Consider the following 20,501-nt stretch of genomic DNA (forward strand, 5'->3'; position numbering starts at 1 on the left):
ATCTTTCCAGGGGGGGCATTGTCTGTGCCCTCCACTCCACTCATGTGCATGGCCCAGTGTGGCCTGGCTCACTTCTGCCTGGTGGTGTATTTGATTGGCACAAGCACCCAGACACCAACTCTACCCTTTCCCTACCCTCATCTTCTGGGTCCTTGAACACATTCTTGTTTCAGGGATGGAGTGACAGCCTCCCCACATATACATGACCCCTCCCCATTCTCCTGAAGGTGGACCCCAGGCTGCTTCCAGCTCCCACTGCCAGGGTTACCTGATAGGCTTGTTGCTGTTGTTGTTTGAGGCAGTGGATTTATTGTGCCTTGCTTAAACCACAGTTATCTGGAGCACGGAGTCAGAACAACCACAGAGAACAAACATGTGCTTTGTCTTTTTATTATTCTTTATTGGTCCTACCAATGTGACTCTTTACCCAGGCCCACTGTTCCTATGCACACTGGCTTTGTAGGCATTCACATCATATGTCTGTGTCCTGAAAATCTCAATTAATTTCTCCTTCCTATTCCTTTTCCATGCTCTGCCTCATTTTCTCAGAAATTGAAGGCATTTGATTATTATTTTTTTGTTTGGGTCTGTGTAAAGGTTCCTTGGCAGGAGAACATGCATATGACTTTAAAATAAAGACCAACATTCTGACACTAAGGTAATGCACAGAAAAAATACAGTACTCAGACATCATTGCAAATAAATACCCCATACAGATGAAGTTATCTCAAATGTAACAATATCTTATGAATCAACACTGTAACGGAAGGTAAAAATAGGAGTCCCTACAACTAGGAATAAGAAATGCTTATTCCAGGAAACAGAATTCTTTTATTTTTGTCATTTATATTATTATAATTTTTCCTTTTTTGGAGAAGGAAGGACAGTTTTTCTTCCTCCAAGAGTACCAATTTGACCACTCCCACTAACCTCACTCAGCAAACAAAACAGGATGTAGACCCGGTTTGCTAAGGAGTTTTAATGAGTTCTGTTTCCTGAAATTAACAGTGATTAGTTACACCAAGCAAGAGAAGATATAATGTCTCGCTTTCACATTTGCAAAGAATACTATGGCTAACCCTCATCCCCTACTGCGCATGCCAACACAGCGTCGGCCCTCCTGATACCCTCAGCTCTTCACAAACGTGGCGTTCATACAGCTTGCTCAGCTTGTCCCAGAAGGTCCATTTGGTTCCCAAAGCACACTCAAGGTTTTGTGTTTGCTTTCATTTTCTAAGCCCCTGAATTTGCAAGTAAAGAATCACTGACTAACAGAATTTTGCACAATGACTGTTTTCTTTCCCTCAGTGAAGATGCCCAGGTCCGGGTGTGAGGAGCGCCTGCCTCACCTGCTGTCCACGCTGGCCTTCAGCATGCCCACTAGCTCTTCCCTGCTCGCTTTTGAGAATGATCTGTGCTGGGACACCTCCCTTAACTGATGAAGGCACTACTGGCAATGATTACTAACAAAAAGGTGTTGAAAGAGAACACCCTAAAAATCGACGACTGTAGAATTTTCTAAGTGTACCACAATTTGGCACAACAACCAGAGTAACAAAACAATTCCAATTTGGAATTTTATTGGTACAGTTGTATAAAATTCTGTTAATCAGTCATGCTTCACAACGTCCTAAAACCCAGAAAATTCTGGAATTTGTAGGTAATACTACTCATTCAATAATTTATCTTTTTTTTTCAAGTGCCTATTACTGTTTTAACCAGAGCAAAGGTCAAGTTTTCTTCTTGTTACATTGAACTATTCCTAAGAATAATAATAATACAATATGAAAAACCCCAGAATCTGAATACCCTGGATTTCTTAATGAACATGGCATTTAAAATCTGTAATTTCAAACATGAACCACAATGCCGTATGATCTAAAGGCTGCTGAACCACAGCGTGGATACACTTAGCTGAGCTCCTCGCTGGGTCAAAGCACTCATCTCCGAGTCTAAAGCTACACGCTACGGAGCACACAGCTCTGCCTCGTGCTGACACCAGACAAACATGGTGGGAGCTGAGGCGGACAGCTACAGGACCACGAGCATAGACCACGGCACCTGAGACCGTCTCTACGCGAGGAATTAAGGAAGCAAATATAATATCAAAATATCAAAAGTGCACAGGTTGATCGGATAAAAAAAGAACATGTGTAACAAGGAGCCCCCGTGGTGGGCGTTTCCAGTGGGCTCCTGGCGAGCCTGGCAGCCAGGGAAGAAGGGTCTTCGGCCCATACAGAGGCCTTTCCACGCAGCAGCTCGCAGCATGCTCAACATTAAAGCTTTTTTTCCTCCCATTAAAAACCTGGGGAATGCTATTTTGAAAAGAATTGCAGTGGCATATCCAAAAAGTTTCTAAGTGGGCTTTTAGGTTGCCCTTCCTTCCTCCTTGTGGGCCACGAGAGGGAAGGGGAGGGGGCTGCAGTGTGACAGGGCCGGGTGGCCAAGTCCTCCTGGCAGCTACTCTACAGCTGAAAACGGGAGAAAAGAGAGCGTTAGAAAGCGGTCATCTGTCGCTTCCTGTTTATCTGACAATTGAAGCTCTCCACGTGCTGGGAGGGCGCGAGCACGTTAGTTGGCAGAAGAGAAGACCTGCATGTGTTAGCGGGGGTCCCAGTGGCTTGAGTGTCTGCAAAGTCCCTTAGGAGTATGGAGAGAAGCTATGTGCCAGGCTTGCAAGGAGAGGGCAAAGCGCATGCAGGGTGGGCATGCCAGCAGCCATCCCACTGCGAGTCTTGCTGGGGCAGGGGGATCTGGGCCCAGGATGAATACGAAGGGGACATACATGGGCGTGTCCTGGAGTCTGGAGGGGACCGAAACATACTCGGCACCAAAGGGAAGAGCACGCAGGGCAGAGAGCTGTGGGAGGGGGCAACACGGTCTCTCACCAGGTAACTCAAATGCCTCTTCCGCATGAGAGACAAGGCAAGCAGCCTGCAGGAGAGAAGACTGCAGCCTCAGGTCCAGCTGGTCCCACAGGGTGATCGGGAAAAAAGTACTGAGAAAAATTCTGCTCAGAATGTGGGAAGGCAGGCGTGGATGGAGCCTCTGGAAATGGGAGAACCCTACAGCTACCTTTCCTCTTTCTCTGTTGCCATCCCCCAGATTGCACTAAGTAAAGAGACCTAAACATCTCCTACCTGTGAATCCTGACAAGTGGCCCTGGCCCCATGCAAAGCTTTCCCAGCACCGGGCTGGGCTCTGGATACACCCGTGGGTGTCCAACCCAGCCAAGCCCTTGGTGGCTCAGACTTCAGGCTAGGGTTTTCAAAGCCCCATGTCTTTGGGACTGAACCCCCTATGGAAGGCCGGATAATTGGCTGCTGGGGTCACCCCAAGTACAAAAGGACGGGGTCTGCACTGAGGACCAAGGTCTGGCCAGGCACTTGGAAAGCTTTTCTCATGAAAAATGAAAACCTGGGGCCTTGGGCCCTGCCAATCTGTCACCTCACAGGCCACTAGACAAGCATCCTGATCTCAGAAATGAGAAACCGAGCTCTGGATTCCTGGGTTATGGTCAGCTGTGTCTGTGCCATGTGTGTCTGGCCAGCAGAATACAGGGGCTCAGGGCTGCTCTTCTCTGGGCTTGGGGAAGAAATTCTGCACTTCTTTCCTGAATATGATTTGCAGTCAGATACTGCATAAACTACAACGTACTCCTTTCCATGAAACTATGCCAAGTGCAGAGCCATCCTCTGAGGCCGTACCTATGCTGCAGGCTGGAACCTCCTAAAACTGCTTTCTAGTGCTGACATTAGACACATGCGAGGAACATGCAAGTCTCAACTCAGGTTCTGCCCCTTTTGGGTGCTGAGGGAGCAGGACCAGGACTCCTTCCCTTGGGTTTCCCCACGGGTGCGCAGGGCTTAGAAGATGCTTTCATCACACATCTGCTGCAAGAATGTGCAGCTTTATCCCCACCTCTGACCCCCACCTAAGAGAGCAGCTGAGGACTGGGTGCTCCTGAGGGGGCTTTGAGGAGTGAGAAGCGACACAAAGCTCTCACAAGTGTCCTGCTGATGCAACGCCCCATGGCGCCTCGGCTAGACTCCTACCCTCTGTGCATTAGTCACGTTAAGATTGACCTAGCGCCGCCGTCCCGCTGCTGCTGGGTTAGTTGAGGTGAAGCAGATGTTAGCTGCAGCGTGCGGCGCCCCACAGCCCCTAATCACAGTAAATGCTGTGCTTCTCGCTGCAGAACACCTGGTTGGCCAGCCCGGTGCCCTCGGCCCTGTCGCTGGCACAGGCACAGGTGTGACTTACGCTCGGTGTGGCTGGCTTGGTCTTCGGGGCGGCTTTGGCGCGGCCACGCCGGGTCTGCTCATGGTCCAGCTCGAGCAGCTCCAGCCGCTGGGTCAGCGCCAGCTTCTGCTGGATGGCCATGCGCAGCAGCGAGTTCAGCGTCTTCTTCTCGTCCTCAGCAGCCGCCAGCTGCCGCTGCATCTCATCCAGCTGTGTAATGTACTCGTCACACCTGTGGGTACCAAAAACATGACTGAGGGGCGGGCAGAGCCGAGCAGAGGAGGGCAGGGCAGGGCAGGGCTAAGCTGCGCGGCCCTCTGACAGCCCTATACCAGAGCCATCCTTCGGTGTGGCCTCTGGACTGGAGGGTGTGGCTGGGGAAGAATTATTCTGGCTTATTTTAGCACAGGCTTTGCTTGGACAAATCCCTGATAAGGGTGAGAGGGAGGCTTGGGCCCAGGCAGGGCAGCCCTATGAGGCTGGCTTGAGTTTTGTGGTTTTGTGGGGGAGGGGCTGCTTTGCTCTTTCAGCTGCATGTAGTGCTTACAAACAGGCTATGCCCCTCAGCGACTGGGCTTCTTCTAGGAGGCGCTCACCCCGCTTAAAGGCCTCGAGGTGGCCTGAGGCATCAAGACACGGAGAAGCCATGGCTTCTAGGGTGTGGATGTAAATCTAAGCAGGACTGGGCTTGTTCCCAAGGTCAATGCTTCGTCAGTCTGTGCTGAGCACTGACCGGAGCCAAGGAACCATGTGTGTGGACGCCATCAACAGCTTCATCCCGAAACCCGGGTGCGGAGCTGTGGGAGTGTGTGGTCTGTCCCTGGATGCCCTTCTTCCACATGTCCCATATGGGTGGGGCTTGGTAGAGACATAGGGCGGGTTAAATCCCAGGGCTCCCAGGGCGGTGAGGCTGTGCAGGCACTGAGCACAGCCCCACCCTGCCCACACACACCCTACTCTGCCTGTCCCCACCTGCCAGGAGCCGGCCCTTGGATAGCACCCTCTCCAAGGACTCTGCTGCCCACCCTTTTGAGGGCACACAGAGCTGTGATCCCTGCAGATTCAAAATCTTGGCTCCATCTGAAAAGTTAAATTTTTAAATAAAACAAATTTTAAAAGGTAGGGTTTACATGCTAGATACTGAGAAACTGCGGGATTTTCCCCCAAGCCCCAGGAAGACAGGACGCTTCCAGAGAAATCCTGGGACTCTTCCTTGTCTGTACCCTGCTCTGGCATGTCCTGCAGGGATACTGAGAAACTGGGAGTGCACGGCACCAGGCTTGAGAGAAGCAGGCCCTATGTGCAGTTCCCACCCTGTCCAGCTCAGATCCTCAGCTTGCTCACCCATAAAAAGGAAACATCTAGGTTATCTGCTGGGCCCATGGTGGGCCTGGCTGTCCCCCATGCAGGGCTGACCCCATGGTGCTATCCCAACATGACCCAGCAGGTGGCACTACCCATCTTTGGAAGGTGAAAGACAGCGGTACCTGTCAGGGAGCACCTGGGAAGATGCTGAAACCAGGACCTGCCCCCACAGAGGTCTGTAAACACTTAGGGAGCCTCGATTCCCAGCCTTGGGGACTGAGTCCCAGCCAGGGAGGGGTGTGCACCCACCAGGGGCAGCCCACCTCAGAGCCCATTACTAAGAGCCCGCCACAGAGGAAGAAAGAAAGCTGGTCTCCTCCAAGCCCCAAGGCCCTCTCCTCACCCTCCCCAGACTGGCAAAGTAGAGGATGGGAGGTGAGTACCCAGCGGTCACAATGACACAGAGGTACAGGGCTATGCACAGAGGTGGGACCCGAACTGTGGACCCCAGCAGTGACCTGCTCCAGCCAGGAGGATAATCTCCCTTCTGAATCTACAAACATAAATACACACTTGTGCCGTATGGCCAAGTTCTTGGGGGCAAATACCTCATGAGAGGAAAGGCCAGGACTCCTCTGTCACCTGTTGCCCCAAGTTAAGTCCCTGTAAATGTTGGATTCAAGGGGTGGGAGCCCAAGCATCCCCTGAAGCTATGCAACTCTGGCCCATCCACTCCAGGATCTGCTCTCCTCAGCCCTTCTGCCCTCAGTCTCCATATATGCAAAGCAGAGACAAGCCTGGGCCTACTGCGGTTTCATTCACAGCAAAATGGAACCGGCGCCACAGAACCAGGCTCCTGGGGGCTGGGCTAGGTGCGAAAGGAACATTAAAAGGATCACACACGCTCTGCTATCCCCGGCCACATGTGGGCACCTGCCAGGCATGCCCTACGCTCCAGCAACTGCTTGCGTGACCTCAGAGGAAGCTGAGGTGCAGGAGCTGGGGGCCCCCAACCCCATGTGGCCCCCATATCGCCTCACCCTTTCTTGTCACCAACTTGAGCACCAGTGTGCCAGAGATGTGCCAGGGGCCATGCTTCCCCAACCTCGTACCATGCTGGCCCTGATGGAGCTGGGCACAGCCACTGACTAGGCAGGGCTGCAGGCCTCAGCATGAGGCAGTGAGAGGCTAAGGGTTCCAGAGGCAAGTGCTGAGGACAGCTGGCCTCGTGGATGGGGAGGGCCCGAGAGCAGCACGGTTACCTGGTGGCAAACATAGCACGCAGCGAGGAGAAGGTGGCTGCGTCCTCCTTGAGGGCCTTGAGCTCATTGCGCAGCTTCATCATGGTCTCGGTAACCATGGCCTTCTCATTCTCATACTTGCTCTTCAGGTTGGCAAGGGCCACCTCGGCCGTCTGGGGGACAGATGTGTAGGGTGGAAAAGTGAAAGGCGTGAAGTCAGCCTAGAGGTGCTCTGGGAGCAGGATCGGGAGCCCCGGTCTGAAGTGGTGGCAGTGCCTGGGAAGAAAGCTCCTGGGAGGCCCCTCCCTGTGACAAACCCTGGGGATGGACTCCAGCAGCTACGCCATGGGGAGTCCCACCTGCTGATTCTGACTGGCAGAGGAGGGACTGCCCCCAAACCTGCCAACAGGACCTCCACGAAGCCCCACAATTGCTCTCCACAGCTCAGACTATGGCTCTCACACGTTTTCCCTCCAGTATCAGGAAGCACTACGAGGCAGTCACAGTGAGTGAATGGCAGCGGCATTTCTCACTGGCTGAGCAGCTCTGCTGAGGGGCCCTCACACCCACCTGCCTGCTCCACCCTCCCAGCTGGGGGCCCTGAGCAGGGGAGGGCAGGCAGTCGAGCTACTATGGGGCTGGCTCTGTCCGGTGGTGACGCAGGCCTGGGGGTCCCGTGGCAGGGGGAGGAAGGAGGCCAAGGGGAAACACCCTTAGGCCAGTAGTAGGTGACATGTGCCCCTGCTGCCTGGTGCCTCACCTGCTTGTTGGCCTTGAGCACAGTGCGTAGCGTGGTGATCTGCTCCCGCTTGGTGCTGAGCAGCGACTTCAGCTTGAGGATCTCCTCCATAAGCGCTTCCTTGTCCTTGTCCACGGCGGGGCCCAGCTCCTGCGAGGCAATGCGCTGGCGTGACAGCTCCGTGGTGCGGTCCACGGCTGCCTGCAGGTGCTTGATCTGGTCACGGATGATAGCGATCAGGTTGTAGATGTTCATGGGCTCCCGGCGTGGGTCACTCAGGGGTGACGGCAGTGAGGAGCCAGGCGAGGGGCTGCTGTCCCCCGTCCCACCATCTGCTCGGCCCGCCTCAGGAGCCAGCAGCCCCTTGGGTAGGAGGATGGGTGAGCGCCGGCCGCGCGCCTCGGGGCTGGTGCGGCCCCCGGGACTGGTGCGGCCGGCCCCGCCCTGGCCCTCGCGGTAGTAGTCCAGCATGACACGGTTGGGTGTCTCATTGTTGCACATGCACACGTGGTGGTAGAGATTGGCCAGCTCCTCACTGAAGGTCACCAGCTCATCCTGGGCCACACTCAGGCTGCCCTGTGTCTCGCCGGCGACGTCGCTCACCTTCTTTAGCTCCTTCTCCAGCCGGGCCAGCAGCTCGCGGTCCTGGCGGCTGGCCTTCTCCAGCAGGGAGACCTTCTCCGTGAGTGCCTGGCCCTCAGCCTCGTAGCGGCCCTTCTCCTCGGCGTGCTGGGCCTCACGAGCCTCGTGCGTGCTGCGCAGTGCCTTGAGCTGCTCGCGGAGCTCGCCAGCCTCAGCCACAGCCACATGGTACTTGCAGGCCAAGATCTCAGGCCCGTTGATGTCCACCTCGTAGTAGTCCCCATCCTCATGGCTGTCACGGTCCTTCTCGTTGTCCAGGGCTGTCTGCCGCTCCTTGCTGGCCTGCAGGCGCCGCAGGGCACTCAGATTCTCTGTGAGGCGGGTCACCTTCTCCTGCTGTTCTGACAGGGAGCCCCGCGTGTGCTCCAGCTGCTTCTGTGTGTCCTGCAGCGTTGCCAGCAGGCCCGCCTTTTCCCGCTCCATCTGCAAAGGCACAGGCAGCAGGACACCATGTCAGTTGCTATGGACCTCGAGAGCTTGGAGGACTCCCAAGATGGCCCAGTGACATCCCACCCCATGTCAGGGCAGGCTGTGAGACCCAGGTTCCTTGGCCATGCTGTCAGTGAGGTGGACAAAGACATACAGGGTGTGGAAAGAATGGAATTCATGCTGGGCCCTCAGAACACTAACCGTCACCAGTAATGGTGGTCACCCTCAAAGCAGGCTCTTTCCCCAACCATGCTACAGGGGATCTGGGCTAAGAAAGTGGTGCTCTAGGCTGGCTGGGTGTGTAGTCGGGAATATTAGCACCCTAGCCCTCTGCTTCGGAGGACAGGACTCTGTTGCCTTGGATCAACAGGGATCCATGTCCCAGGGGATGAGCCCAAGCATGACCGTGGTGGGCCCCTGACACCTGGCCTGCGTGCAGGGATCACATGTGGGGCCAGTGTCTCATCACTTCACCCTGACACCACGTAGTTAACAGGGGAGCAATGTGGGTGCTGCAGTGCCAGGAAACCACTTCTCTGAGACTCTTCTATGTGTGCTCCTGGAGTTCCATTTACCGTAATGATGCAGGAGATAAAATCAACGTAAGGAAAAGGGAAAGTTAACATCAGCAGAGTGTCAGGTAAGCATGCTCAGGGAGCCCTGCAGAGCTGGAGTGGGGACAGCGTGCCGAAGGCCCCACTGCCTGCTCACCTGCATCAGCTGCTGCTTCAGCTTCTGGATCTCAGAGATGTTGAGCTCACTGAGTAGGTCGGAGACGAGGCTGGGGGAGGGCGGTGCCAGGCCCTCCTTCTTGGGCGTGGAGGTCTTGTTGTCCAGTGGCAGCTTGGCCAGGCCGCCGTGCTCAAAGCCATTGACCAGGGCCTCGGCATCGTTGTTGGGCTCGGCAGCATCGTCACTGAACTTGAGGCCATCCAGCGAGACATGCAGGTGGCTGGTGTAGAAGGAGTCATTGATGCTCATGTAGTGTGACAGCTCCTTGCGCAGGCTGTTCTTCTGTTCGCGCTCCGTCTTCAGGGTCTCCAGCGCCTCCTCCAGCTGCCGCTCTGAGATCTCCTTGAGGCGGATGGCATCCTCCAGCTGGCTGTTGAGGTACTCGGTCTCCTCCTCCAGACGCTTGATCTCATGCTTGAGGCCCTCAAACTCCACCTGGGAAGAGAAGTCAACGCTCTTGCATCAATGCAATGTGGAAGCTCCTTTCAGGCCCCATAAATGAAGAAAACACACCAGCACACCAACTCCGGCCACCATGAAGCACAAGGTGAAGCGCCAGGTGAGGTGCCATCCTGGGAAGGGTGGCAGCCCGTCCAGGCCAAGACTGCTTCCTCTGCTCAGAGATGTGGATGCTAAGAAGGTTCCAGGGCATGAGATGCGAATGCAATGAAATGCTCAGCCCAGCCCACCCACCGTTGGGACCAGCAGACACAGCGAGGGGAACACAAATGTCTGAGGTGGCCCCAAGCCAGGACTGTACGTGTGGAGATGCACCAAGAACAACACACATCCACCCATAGAAGGCTGCCAACCTTGTATTAAGTCATTCACAAATATTACCAAGTGCATGCTGATTAAAAATTCTATAGTTATTTAATTAACATTAACAGTTAACTAAATATCTTAAGATACATAAAAATACATTTCAATGTGTGCTATGATCATGACTTCTAATCATAGTTCAAAATGAAGGAACAGAAACTCCCCCCAAGGCAGAACATCTCAACCACTAAACCTCCACATGCATATGACACCCAGACCTGGAGGAGCTCGAAGGTAGGTGGCAAAAGCAACATCAAAGTCTTGTCTACATGAAAATTGTATCTGCACGTGGACAAGGAAAAAGCAGATAGAAACTGATGCCTGATGTGGAGGCTCAGAATTTGTGGGCAATTGCTAAAACTATTTCTTATTTTTCTGTAATATTTGGAGAAAAAAATAAGAAACAAACCAGTAACAGGAAGTGCTGAGCACATCTCTGTGGGTCTTGGGTCGGAAGGGACACCCATTACCACATCCAAGGTGTGCTCACAGGAGGTGGGCATGGAGCCCTCAGTCCCAGCACCACAAATGCGGAGGTGAGGAATCCCAGAGAGGGAGAGAGAGTCAGACTCCACTAAGCGCCAACCTGAGGACAGGGTCGCCTCAAGCCTCAGTTTCCCTTCTCCTAAGGCCACTGTGCACTGGGCTCTGCCAACAGCAGCACCAATGACCAAATGGTACTTACAATGTAGACAGTGGCTAAGACTGTTAATGAGCTCGAGCTGTCACAGAAGGACCAGGCTAGGAGCTCTGCATAAACACATGAGCTTCCTCCTCCGGGCATAAATACCACATTCCCTGACGGTGAGACTCAGAGGATTTTGGTGGTAGAGGATTTGAGGAAAGCAAGGAAGACATCCATGGCATTCTGGGGAAAGTTTTGGGAGAGAAAAGACTCCCATTCCCCACCATGCAAGAGTGTGGCTCTTGCAGAGAGAAGAGCAAGTTCAGGCCTTGAGTGGCAGAACAGCAGAGCACATGATAATTTAGTCACATCACAAAGAGAAGGGACCCTCCTTATTCATCTCTGTCACAGGCAGAGACCCTGCTTGTCCCTGTCAGGGGTCCCTCTGAGACCCCATTAGAGACAGAGGGGTTCCTGTTCATCCCCGTCACAGACAGAGAGGACCTTCCTTGTCCCTGTCACAGGCAGAGACACAGGAATATTGCAGGCCTCATGGTCAGCACCTGATGGGGGAGTCTCAAAGTCCAATCTGGGGTTTTCTGGTGTAACCTCTTCATCACCTCTCAGATTTTTGTTTTCATTTTTGTTGGCTGGGACACCTCAGCCTGGCCAATGTCAGCAAACACTGCAGCCAGAGTTTCATCTTTTGGAGAGTCTGGGTCCCACCAAGTATACCCCTGCCTCCACAGTGGTAAAGCTGGCCCTGGACCTCGGGTGTGTGGAATAAGACAGGAACCCCTTCCCAACAGGGAGAGGGGCTGAGCAAGAGGTCCTCAAGGCCCAGTTAACCCACGTGCCACCTCCACCCCACAGGCCCAAGACTCACCTGGTTCTGTCTGAGCACAGACACTTGCTTCTGCAGGCTAATGTTCTCCTCCTCCAGTTCCGAGTAGTCCTGCAGCAGACGAGCTTCCCGGAATTTGTACTCCTTGATGTCATCCCGCAGGCGGCCACGCTGGATCTCCACATTCTGGTTGATCTGTTGGGGGAGAGGGAAAGGCAGGTATGAGCAGCCTCCACAGGGCACGAGAGGGGCTCAGTGCAGCCAGGCACGCCATGGCCAGCCACACAGCCAGAACTCAAGAGCCCCGGCCTGCAGGTGCCAGTGTGACTGCCTGGAGAGGAGAGGGAGCCCAGAGCAGTATGCCAGAATGCACAGCGGACTGCAGAGGTTCCAGAGTAAATTCCCTCAGCCCTTCTCACCTGGGAACCCCTGACACGTGACTGCCTGCTCCGACCCTTGGTTTCTTCATCTTTAAATTAAAATGGGGTTAAAAGTAGTTCCTGCCTTCTATTATTGGGCATGTACACAGTAGTGCGCAGGTGGGCATATAAATGGTATAGTGCTCTGGCAAACAGCCTGCAGGTGCTGCAAGTGTTAAACACAGAGGGTCTACCCCAGAGAAATGCACACATGCCCACACAGAAACCGGTCCACACATGTTCACAGCAGCAGCGTTCATTTTGCCAAAAGGTGGAAGCAGCCCAAGTGTCCATTGACTGATGAATGAATAAACAAAATGTGGTCTCTCCACACAATGGAATGTTGTTCAGCCACAATAAGGAGTGACGTACTGACACATGCTACAACATGAATGACCCGTGAACACATTCTGCTGAGTGAAAGAAGGCCTGTCACGAGAGGTCATGCATTGTATGATTCCATTTCCAAGAAATGTCCAGAATAGGCAAATTCATAGAGACAGAAAGTAGGTTAGTGGCTGCCAGGAGCTGGGGAGGGGGATGGGGAGTGACTGAAATGGGTTTTCTTTTTGGAGCAATGAACTGTTCTAAGATTATGGAATGGGGCACATATATGTGACTATAATAAAATACACTGAGTTGTACACCTTATGTGGGTGAACTATGTGAGATGTAAATCACCTGAATAAAGCTGTTAAAAATTAGTTCGGGCTCTAAGTTGCCCATAAGGAGCCAAGAGATGTCATGGGAGAGGCTAGTGCAGGGTTGGGGCGAACAGGATGCAATCAAGACAGAATTTCCAACTTGCTGCCATGTGCCAGGGACCTGGGCCCCTCAGCCGCAGCCCTAGCAACATTCAGGGACGTTTCTTCTTTGTGGTGGGAGCCGGCCTGTACATCATATGTCTAGCAGCTCCCTGACCTCTGGCCACCAGACACGGCTGCCTCCTCCATTGTGACAACTGAAAAATCTCTCCAGACGTTGCCAATGTCCCCCAGGGACAAAATCATCCCCTTGACAAACTCTCTCTCCCCTCCCTGTACTCTGCTGACCCAGCTGCCTCCCTGTGTATCTGCAAAGGCCTGGCTCCCCAGACCACCACCACCCCTGCTCCAAAGCCCTCTTGGACTCTCGGCCAGAAGCCCTGTCCATCTTGTGGGCCCCATAGCTTCGTCCACCTCTCACACTGTTCTCTTGGCTTATGCTATGGTTTCTCCTGGTCACATGTGTGCGCTCATATGAATGGAACATACTTTATAGACAAGATTCCAAGATCCCATGCAAGTACACACAAAACGATCATACTGGCAAAATGAAATAGGACATCCCTCCCAAAACAAAGGAAAAAAGGAATGCAACAGAGAGGGGAGGAGAGTCAATGATATACAGCAAGTACTACTGACAAATGCTTACTATTTACAATGAAGATTACATTTAAAACCTACAGCAAATGGACGCAGACATGGCCCTCTCATTATAAGTGACCCAAGGAAGTGACAGAAAGCTGACACCAAAAGAAACAGAGATACCACACAGGGAGGAAGAGAAGGCCTGGCAAAGCCTTGTACCAGAGGAGAAAGCGAGCGAGGTGCATGCTGGGACGAAGGGGGAGAAAGCAGCACCAGCACAGCCATGACCAGGGCCAGGTCCCACAGTGGCTACACGGGGGGTGGATAGGGAGTGGGCAGGCTCTCCAGCCTCTCTCCTGCTAGTGAGAGTGCAGCACCCCCCAGGAGTGTGCTTAGGGGAGCTGCATAAGCCAAGTCACACCCAGGCTCCACACCCCAGCTGGAGACTTGGGTACCTCTCTGCCAGAAAGGTTTGCCCAGTTCCTGCTTTTTCCTTGCTAACTGGCAAGCAAGTGGTCTGCAGCAGGTGTGCAAACATGTGCCACTTGATTCAACGCGGCCACCCAGCCGGCTCCTCAGGCGGAGTGGAAGCTGAGGGGAAGGTCTGAGTCCCACCAACTTTCCCAGGCCTGCCAGTCAAGATCAACAAACCCAGAAGGTGCTCCAGGCAGTGGGAAGTGAGAGCCCAGAAGCTTCCATGTGCCTGGGCAGAGAGATAGTGACATGCCCAACTAAAGACTGAAGCAGAGAGCCTGGCCGGATGCCTCATAGCATTAGGGTCCCCCAGAGGCACACACGAGACTGCTGTTCCCTTGGCAGTGCTCATGTGAGTCCTCAGGGTCCTTCATCACCTGGCCCAGGCAAGGTGTACTAGGAGTTCTGTCCTTGCACCATTGCCAAACCCAGAACACAGAGGCACACCCAGGTCAAATGCTGGCCTGGCCATACCATGTCATGGGTGACGATGGCACCATCTCTGCTGATGCTGTAGGACGCAAACACTGTGCTTCCATGCCCACACTACTGGGCGTAGGCAGCCAGGCTCATGTGGCCTGCCACCTAGCACCTCTATCCAGCACACGCCCAATTGCCAAGGGCTCAAACAGGCTGACTGGTCGCCATGGGGTTTAGTTTTCCCTCAAGTAAGCACCTTCTCCCAGTGAGCCTGTCTGATGTCAGCCCAAAGAAGTACAGGGGACAAGCTCTGCTGCGTGTGACTGGGCAGCCCAGATGAAGGTGGGAGCACAGGCCTGTAGCTGACCACCAGGGTCCCATCTCAACTCCCCTTTGTGGGATCCCCACACCTCAGACTGCTCATCAGCAAGCAGGGTGTGACAATTGCCTGTTTCAAGGAGCCACTGTGCAGGGGGTCGGCTGCCCTCTCTCCTGTCCCCACCAGACAACCTCAACACCAGGAAACTCTCATCTCTGCCTTGATGGCCTAGGCCAGCCCCTTCACCCTACTCCTTCTTGGGGCAAATATGAAGAAAGATCTTGGTGTGTGTATGAGACCCAGCTCTGACCCTAGGGCCTCCTGTGGCTCTCTGGGCCTCTGATTCCCCATCTGGGAAATGGAGCCACATCCCCACCAAGGCCCAATCCAGGCCAGTCCTCAGAAGCTTACCCACCTCCCAGGGGCCCAGGCAGGAAAGATGCTCTCACTAGCAGGAGAGAAGCTGGAGGGGCTGCCCACATGTAGGGCCCACACATACACAGCAGTTAGAGTCAGGATCTGAGAAGCACCTCACCCCCTACCAGCCAGGACACCTTAGGCACATGATGGAACCTTGCAAACCTCTGTTTCTTCACATCTGACGAGATACCAGTCGGGTCACCAGAAGGACCAGGTCTGAGGCAATCAGAATTGTCCAACACATGCCAAGTATGTTTGTTACTGTAAAGCTTCACAGGTCCTCATGGTGTGTTGGGGTGTGGAGGGGGACAGACAACCAGTTGACACAAGGGAGGAAAAAAGGGAAGGGGCTGTTGTGGGTAGCAGGGTGGTGGGTCAAAGGCTACAATGAAGGCTGTTTTATCATCAAATGTACCCTTTCTGACCCATGGGGTGTGAGCCTTGGGCAGTGACTGGAGAAAGCCATGCTGGGGGTGGGCACAGAGGAGCTTGGCACAGTGGCTCAGACCAGCAGAACAGCAGGCAGCAGAAGACAAGAGCTATGCATGACTGGGACTGGTGGTGGTGAGACAAGGTCAGTCCTAGAGATGCTCCACCCGAACCAGGTACCCAAGGTGAAGAAGACCTGGGATGGTTCCCACAGCTCTGCAGCAACCCAGGGCAGGGACACAGTCATGGGGGACACAGCAGACCCAGGGACCAAGGTGGGGACCCTCAGGAGAGACAGGGAAGGCTGAGGGGTGTGCAGGGAGTCTCAGGATTTCCTCCTGAAGCACAAACAGGAACCACAGAAATCCTCTCTTCCCCCACAAGACCTGCAGCATCTTTAACTTGCTGTGCTCATTTCCAGTCTTACCTGAAGCCAGCAGGGTCACCCAGCCCTCTTTGGCCTCTGCCACCAGAGATAGGCCTCTTGGAAGAGAGAAGGGGCAGAATGTGCTGGGCTGGGGAGAGAGCACCTGCACACGCTTTTCAGGAATAGACGGGCCAGACAGATGGCAGCTGGGGCAGCCAAGGATACATCTCTCCATACACACAGCCCCTCCTCCCACCGACCAGAGGGCTCCTTGTGAGAGGAAATGAGATCATGTACTGCTGCTTCAGGATCTGAGACTCCCCACCCTGAGTCTAAGCCAAGCTCCTCCCTGGGCCCCTAGGGCCTCAGCGATCTCTGACCCCTCACTCCCACCCCTGCTGGCCCCGAGGGCAGCATCCTTCAGTACTGGAATGCTAAACCAACAGCAGCAGCCCTAATCACTGCATACCCTCAGGGCCTATGCCCTGCTGACCTCCCGTAAGATTATCTGCTGCAGAGGGTGGGGCTCCTGTGGCAGGAACAAGGGTCCACAAGTGCTCCCACAATGTGGGATGAAAGACCTGTGGGGCATCCTCTACAAGGGGCTTCAGAGACTGCTGGTTTACAGATGGGGAAACTGAGGCCAGGACTAAAGATAAGGCCTTGCCCAGGCCCCAAGGCTCAGTGAAAGGCAAAGCCAGTATCAGCCCATTCTCAATCGACCCATGCTCCACTCCTCCAGCCATTCCCAATGAGAACCTGGGGCTGACCCTCAAAGGCCACGGCCAGGAGGACTGCAGCTCACATGCCAACTTCCAGCTCCACTTGCAGTCCCCAGGGACCATCCCACCTCCATCTTGGTGATGGGGCCTCATCCTTCCTCAGAAGGCACTGGCCCCTCTTGCCCCCAAGACAGTCGTCTCAGCCCCACTTTTGTCCCCACAGCCCACTCCCCGTGTAGCCACCAAACCCAAGCTGGACCCTGCCTCCTTCAGGGCCCCACCCAGGCCTGCAGGACTCTCCTGACACTCCTCCTGCCCTTGGCTCAGCACCACAGTGAACATGCCCCTACCCCAGGGACAGGCACGGGGTACTGCTCTCCCCTGATATCTGCCACATGCCTTCTAGGTGAATGAGGCTTTGCTCACGCTGTTTCCTCAGGTTCCACAGACACCGAGGCCCTGGCAGGGCTCAATTAAAATGTGCCAGTCAGTGAGAAAAGACACTCAGGTGCTCACTCAACCTTCCCTGAGCCTCCTGTTCAAGCCAGTGAGATTCTCCTCCCACCTGCCCCAGTGGATGGAGACTCCTGGCTCTCCTCCTCCTGCTGGGCTCAAACTACACAGGTTCCAGGCACCACAGCAACCTTCCCAAATCCTGCTTTGGCCACATCGTTCCCCTGGGCTCTCCAGTCCTCCACGACTCCAGGGCCTTAGTGTCAGGGCCATGAGCAGCTGGTCCTGTGGCCTTTGCCCCTATCAGGGCCCAAGAGCCAAGCTGGTTCCTCTGACTTCATGTTCACAAGTCATGGACGGACTTGGACGGATTCATGGACGGACACCACAGTCCCATTTCCAGATGTAGAGCCTGTGCCATGTACCAATGGCTGTCCATGGGTACCCAGGACTCCAACAGGCTCTGGTGCCAGGGACCACCCACCCAGACCCTCCCTGCGGGCACTCTGCTGTGAACAAGGCAGGGGTGTGGCAGCTGGGGCTACTGGCAGTGGTCTCCACCCCTAATTCTCAGACACGCACACCCTACCTCGAGTCTCCATGGAATATTTGGGGTTTGTGTTCTTATTATAGCTGGGCACAGTGCAGGCCCTGAGTAACAGAAAACATTCCCAGGGCAGGGGGGAGTCCAATGACGAGGAGTGCCCCATGGGCATCAGCCCTTAGCCTCCACGAGGGGCTAACTGCACCCCTCCCTGACTGACCACTCCTCTACTCCGGACTTGCTCATGGGACTCGCTTCATGAGTGAGACAGAAGCAAGCCAGAGGCAGCGGAACTTGTGGGTCCATCTCTCTCCCTTCTGCCACGTGGGCAGTGGAGGATGAGACCAGGAAAGCAAGACAGACCAGCCAGCTGCAGCGTCCCCAGAGGCCAGCCCAGCCCAGCCACCCACCAGGCACACCTGCTATGTGACACTGATGGCACTGTTGCAGCCACAGACTAGGCCCCTCCTCACCCCCTCACCTCCTTCAGCTCCTGGGCCACAGAGGCCAGGCGCTCATTCTCCGACTGCGTGTTGGTGAGGACATTGCGCAACTGCTTCAGCTCCGTCTGCAGCTCTAGCACCTTCCGCACATAGTACTGCTCCTTGGAGGCCGACTCCTGGATCAGGCTCTCCTCCCGGCTCTCTCCGTCAGCAGCCACCTTCTTGTGGTTTGTGTGTGCTTGTCCAAAGGCCTGCATCAGAAGACAAGACACTCGTGAGGTGGGCCTCCCAGGGGCGCTGAAGGATAGAGACCCAGCTCACAGGCGACATTCATGCTGCAGAACAACAGCAACAACAACGGGGACTGTGGGCCTGAAGGGAGGCCCCCAACCTGGGAGGTGCATCTGTGGCGTGCACTGTGGTGTGCACATATGCAAATGCAACAAGCTGCACCCAAGGTTCATCTGCTTCACCAAAATAAGAGAAAGCCTGGTCTCTGAGGAACAGCGTCTGCACTGGCAAGACAAGTGCTGGAGTCAGGGAGCCACAGTGAGCATGTGTGACAGCAGCTGGGGGCCGGCGGAGGGAGCTCCCACACAGCCCCCACCTCCTCCCCACTCCAGATGGCACGCCGGCCACCACATATGAAAGGCAGAGGGAGTCTGTCCATCCTGCTGCCTGATGCTGGCTCATCCTTCACTCCTTCTGGGAGAGACCTGGGCTGAGCAGTCAGAGCCCCAGGCCCGAGGACGGCAGTGATGGTAAGAACTAGTAAGAATTAGACAGAGGCCAGCACAGTGTGCCACCCGCTCTGCCCAGTTCCTGGCTCAGAAGCCAAGATACCAGCATGTTCCAGAGGGGTGAGGAACAAGGGGCGCGGGGGCTGCATGTGACAAAGAAGTGCAGGGCCTTGGGGCTCAGGGAGGAGACCTTATGGGTGAGATCAACCAGAAAGGGGTGCTCACCTAGCCCAGGACGCCCACCTGCCCACGCACCTGAGAGTCGACAGCTGTGTCATGTCCATGCCCCAAAATCCAGGCCAGCCAGCCTCCCATCGTGTACACCCCAGGCGAGTGGCCCAGCCTCCAAGCAGGTGCCATCCCTCTCCTTCCCTCCCACTGCCCACTACCCCCACATAGCTGGCGTGGCAGGACAGGGCTTCCATGGGTAGAGGGCAGACGGGCCGCAGTGTGTCACCCCCAGCAGCCCCTGTCTCACTGGCCACTCCACCACAGAGCTCTTGCAGAAGACCTTATCTTTTTACATTAATCCTGGCTCATGGCAGAAAACAAGATCAAGAGAGAGGCGACTGAAAGTGGATGACTTTGTTTTCCTAAAAGAGAAAAAGGAGCATTTTTCACTCATTTACTATTTAATATTAAATCTAAGAATTCAGTCCAAGAAAATAGGGAAAATGTAAAAAACCATGAATAAGGATGTTACTGAGCAGGACAGTTTCTAATTTCAAGAAATCAAAACAAAGAGTAACTCATTTCCTCCCAGCAGGAGACTGGTAAAAGAAACCAGGGTCTAGTCTGAGTATAGAGTCTCATGGGACCAACAGGGGACTCAAGGGGAAGACAGACTGATTGATCTTACAGCACTGTGAGGATCACAGGATCCTGCCTGGAAGAGCACACATGTGCTATGGCAGGTGTGGTGACATGTGCTGTGATGTATGTGTTGTGTGTGTGTGTCTCGTGGTGTTGCGGGGGACACCCCTAAACAAGGCTAACAGGACAACACGGCCCAGCAGGAAGACTGGTGCTGGCACTGGGACTGCACGTGGGGACTCGGGATTGACATGGACACTCCTGCTGCGGATGCACAGACGTCTATGGCACCCACACTCCTGAGGAGGCTGGGTCTTGCTCACCTGCCCCCACCCATCAACAAAACACCCACTACATGGAAGATGTCAGCTTTTCTTCAAGGCAATCGGGTCAGCTCTGTGATTTCTGCTCTGTTCTTCCTTATCCTAGTCCCAAGAAAGGTCCAAATCATAATGTCTACACAGCACCTGATCCACCCTGGCCAGCCACCCCGGGCCACAAGAAGGGAAACCGGACATGGAATTGGCCCCAGCTGCAGGTTCCCCACCCAAGTGGCAGCCAGGTCCCAAGTCCCTCATTGGGTGAAGGGCCCACCGGCTGCAGGCGGCATGGGCAACGCCAGACCATCTGGGCCTCCTGACAAGCAGGAGGGACCCAACTGAAGGGTCCAGCACACATGGCTGCTCAGAACACACCCACGAGCCTGGAGCTGGGGATGCAGACATCACCTCAGAAGCTTCCTCCAGGTATGACAGCTAAATGCCATGACACGACATTCAAGTCCTAGCCTCCTGGCCTGAGCCCTGGATCTTTTCCTCTGCTTAAGCTGCCAGCCCAGGGCCCAAACACTCCTGGGCAGCTTTTCAAACACACTGAGATACAGACTTCCGCGTACAGCCAAGATGAGATTGTTGCAGAAATTAGAACTACCTTCTGTGTGAAAACTTAAAAAAAAAAAAAAGAAAAAG

At 54.5% G+C, this 20,501-nt stretch overlaps 1 protein-coding gene across 3 annotated transcripts in view; it reads right to left on the minus strand.

Moving 5' to 3' along the window:
- Positions 1-374: 374 nt before the first annotated feature.
- The window catches only part of BICD2 (BICD cargo adaptor 2), a 56,844-nt gene continuing 36,717 nt past the window's right edge, over positions 375-20,501 (minus strand). For 2 of the 3 annotated variants that reach the window (XM_031014678.3, XM_063696560.1), the window contains exons 2-8: positions 18,019-18,231; positions 11,664-11,816; positions 9,310-9,765; positions 7,549-8,592; positions 6,810-6,961; positions 4,264-4,474; positions 375-2,471 (exon numbers count right to left, since the gene is read on the minus strand). In XM_031014678.3, the coding sequence (XP_030870538.2) occupies positions 2,466-2,471; positions 4,264-4,474; positions 6,810-6,961; positions 7,549-8,592; positions 9,310-9,765; positions 11,664-11,816; positions 18,019-18,231 (2,235 nt within the window). In that variant the 3' untranslated portion in view covers positions 375-2,465. Of the gene's footprint in view, positions 4,475-6,809; positions 6,962-7,548; positions 8,593-9,309; positions 9,766-11,663; positions 11,817-18,018; positions 18,232-20,501 lie in introns of all 3 variants that reach the window. The other variant, XM_031014677.3, reaches the window with a different exon arrangement.

The sequence above is a fragment of the Gorilla gorilla genome, chromosome 13 (assembly GCF_029281585.2).
Source record: "Gorilla gorilla gorilla isolate KB3781 chromosome 13, NHGRI_mGorGor1-v2.1_pri, whole genome shotgun sequence".
Classification (NCBI taxonomy): Eukaryota; Metazoa; Chordata; class Mammalia; order Primates; family Hominidae; genus Gorilla; species Gorilla gorilla.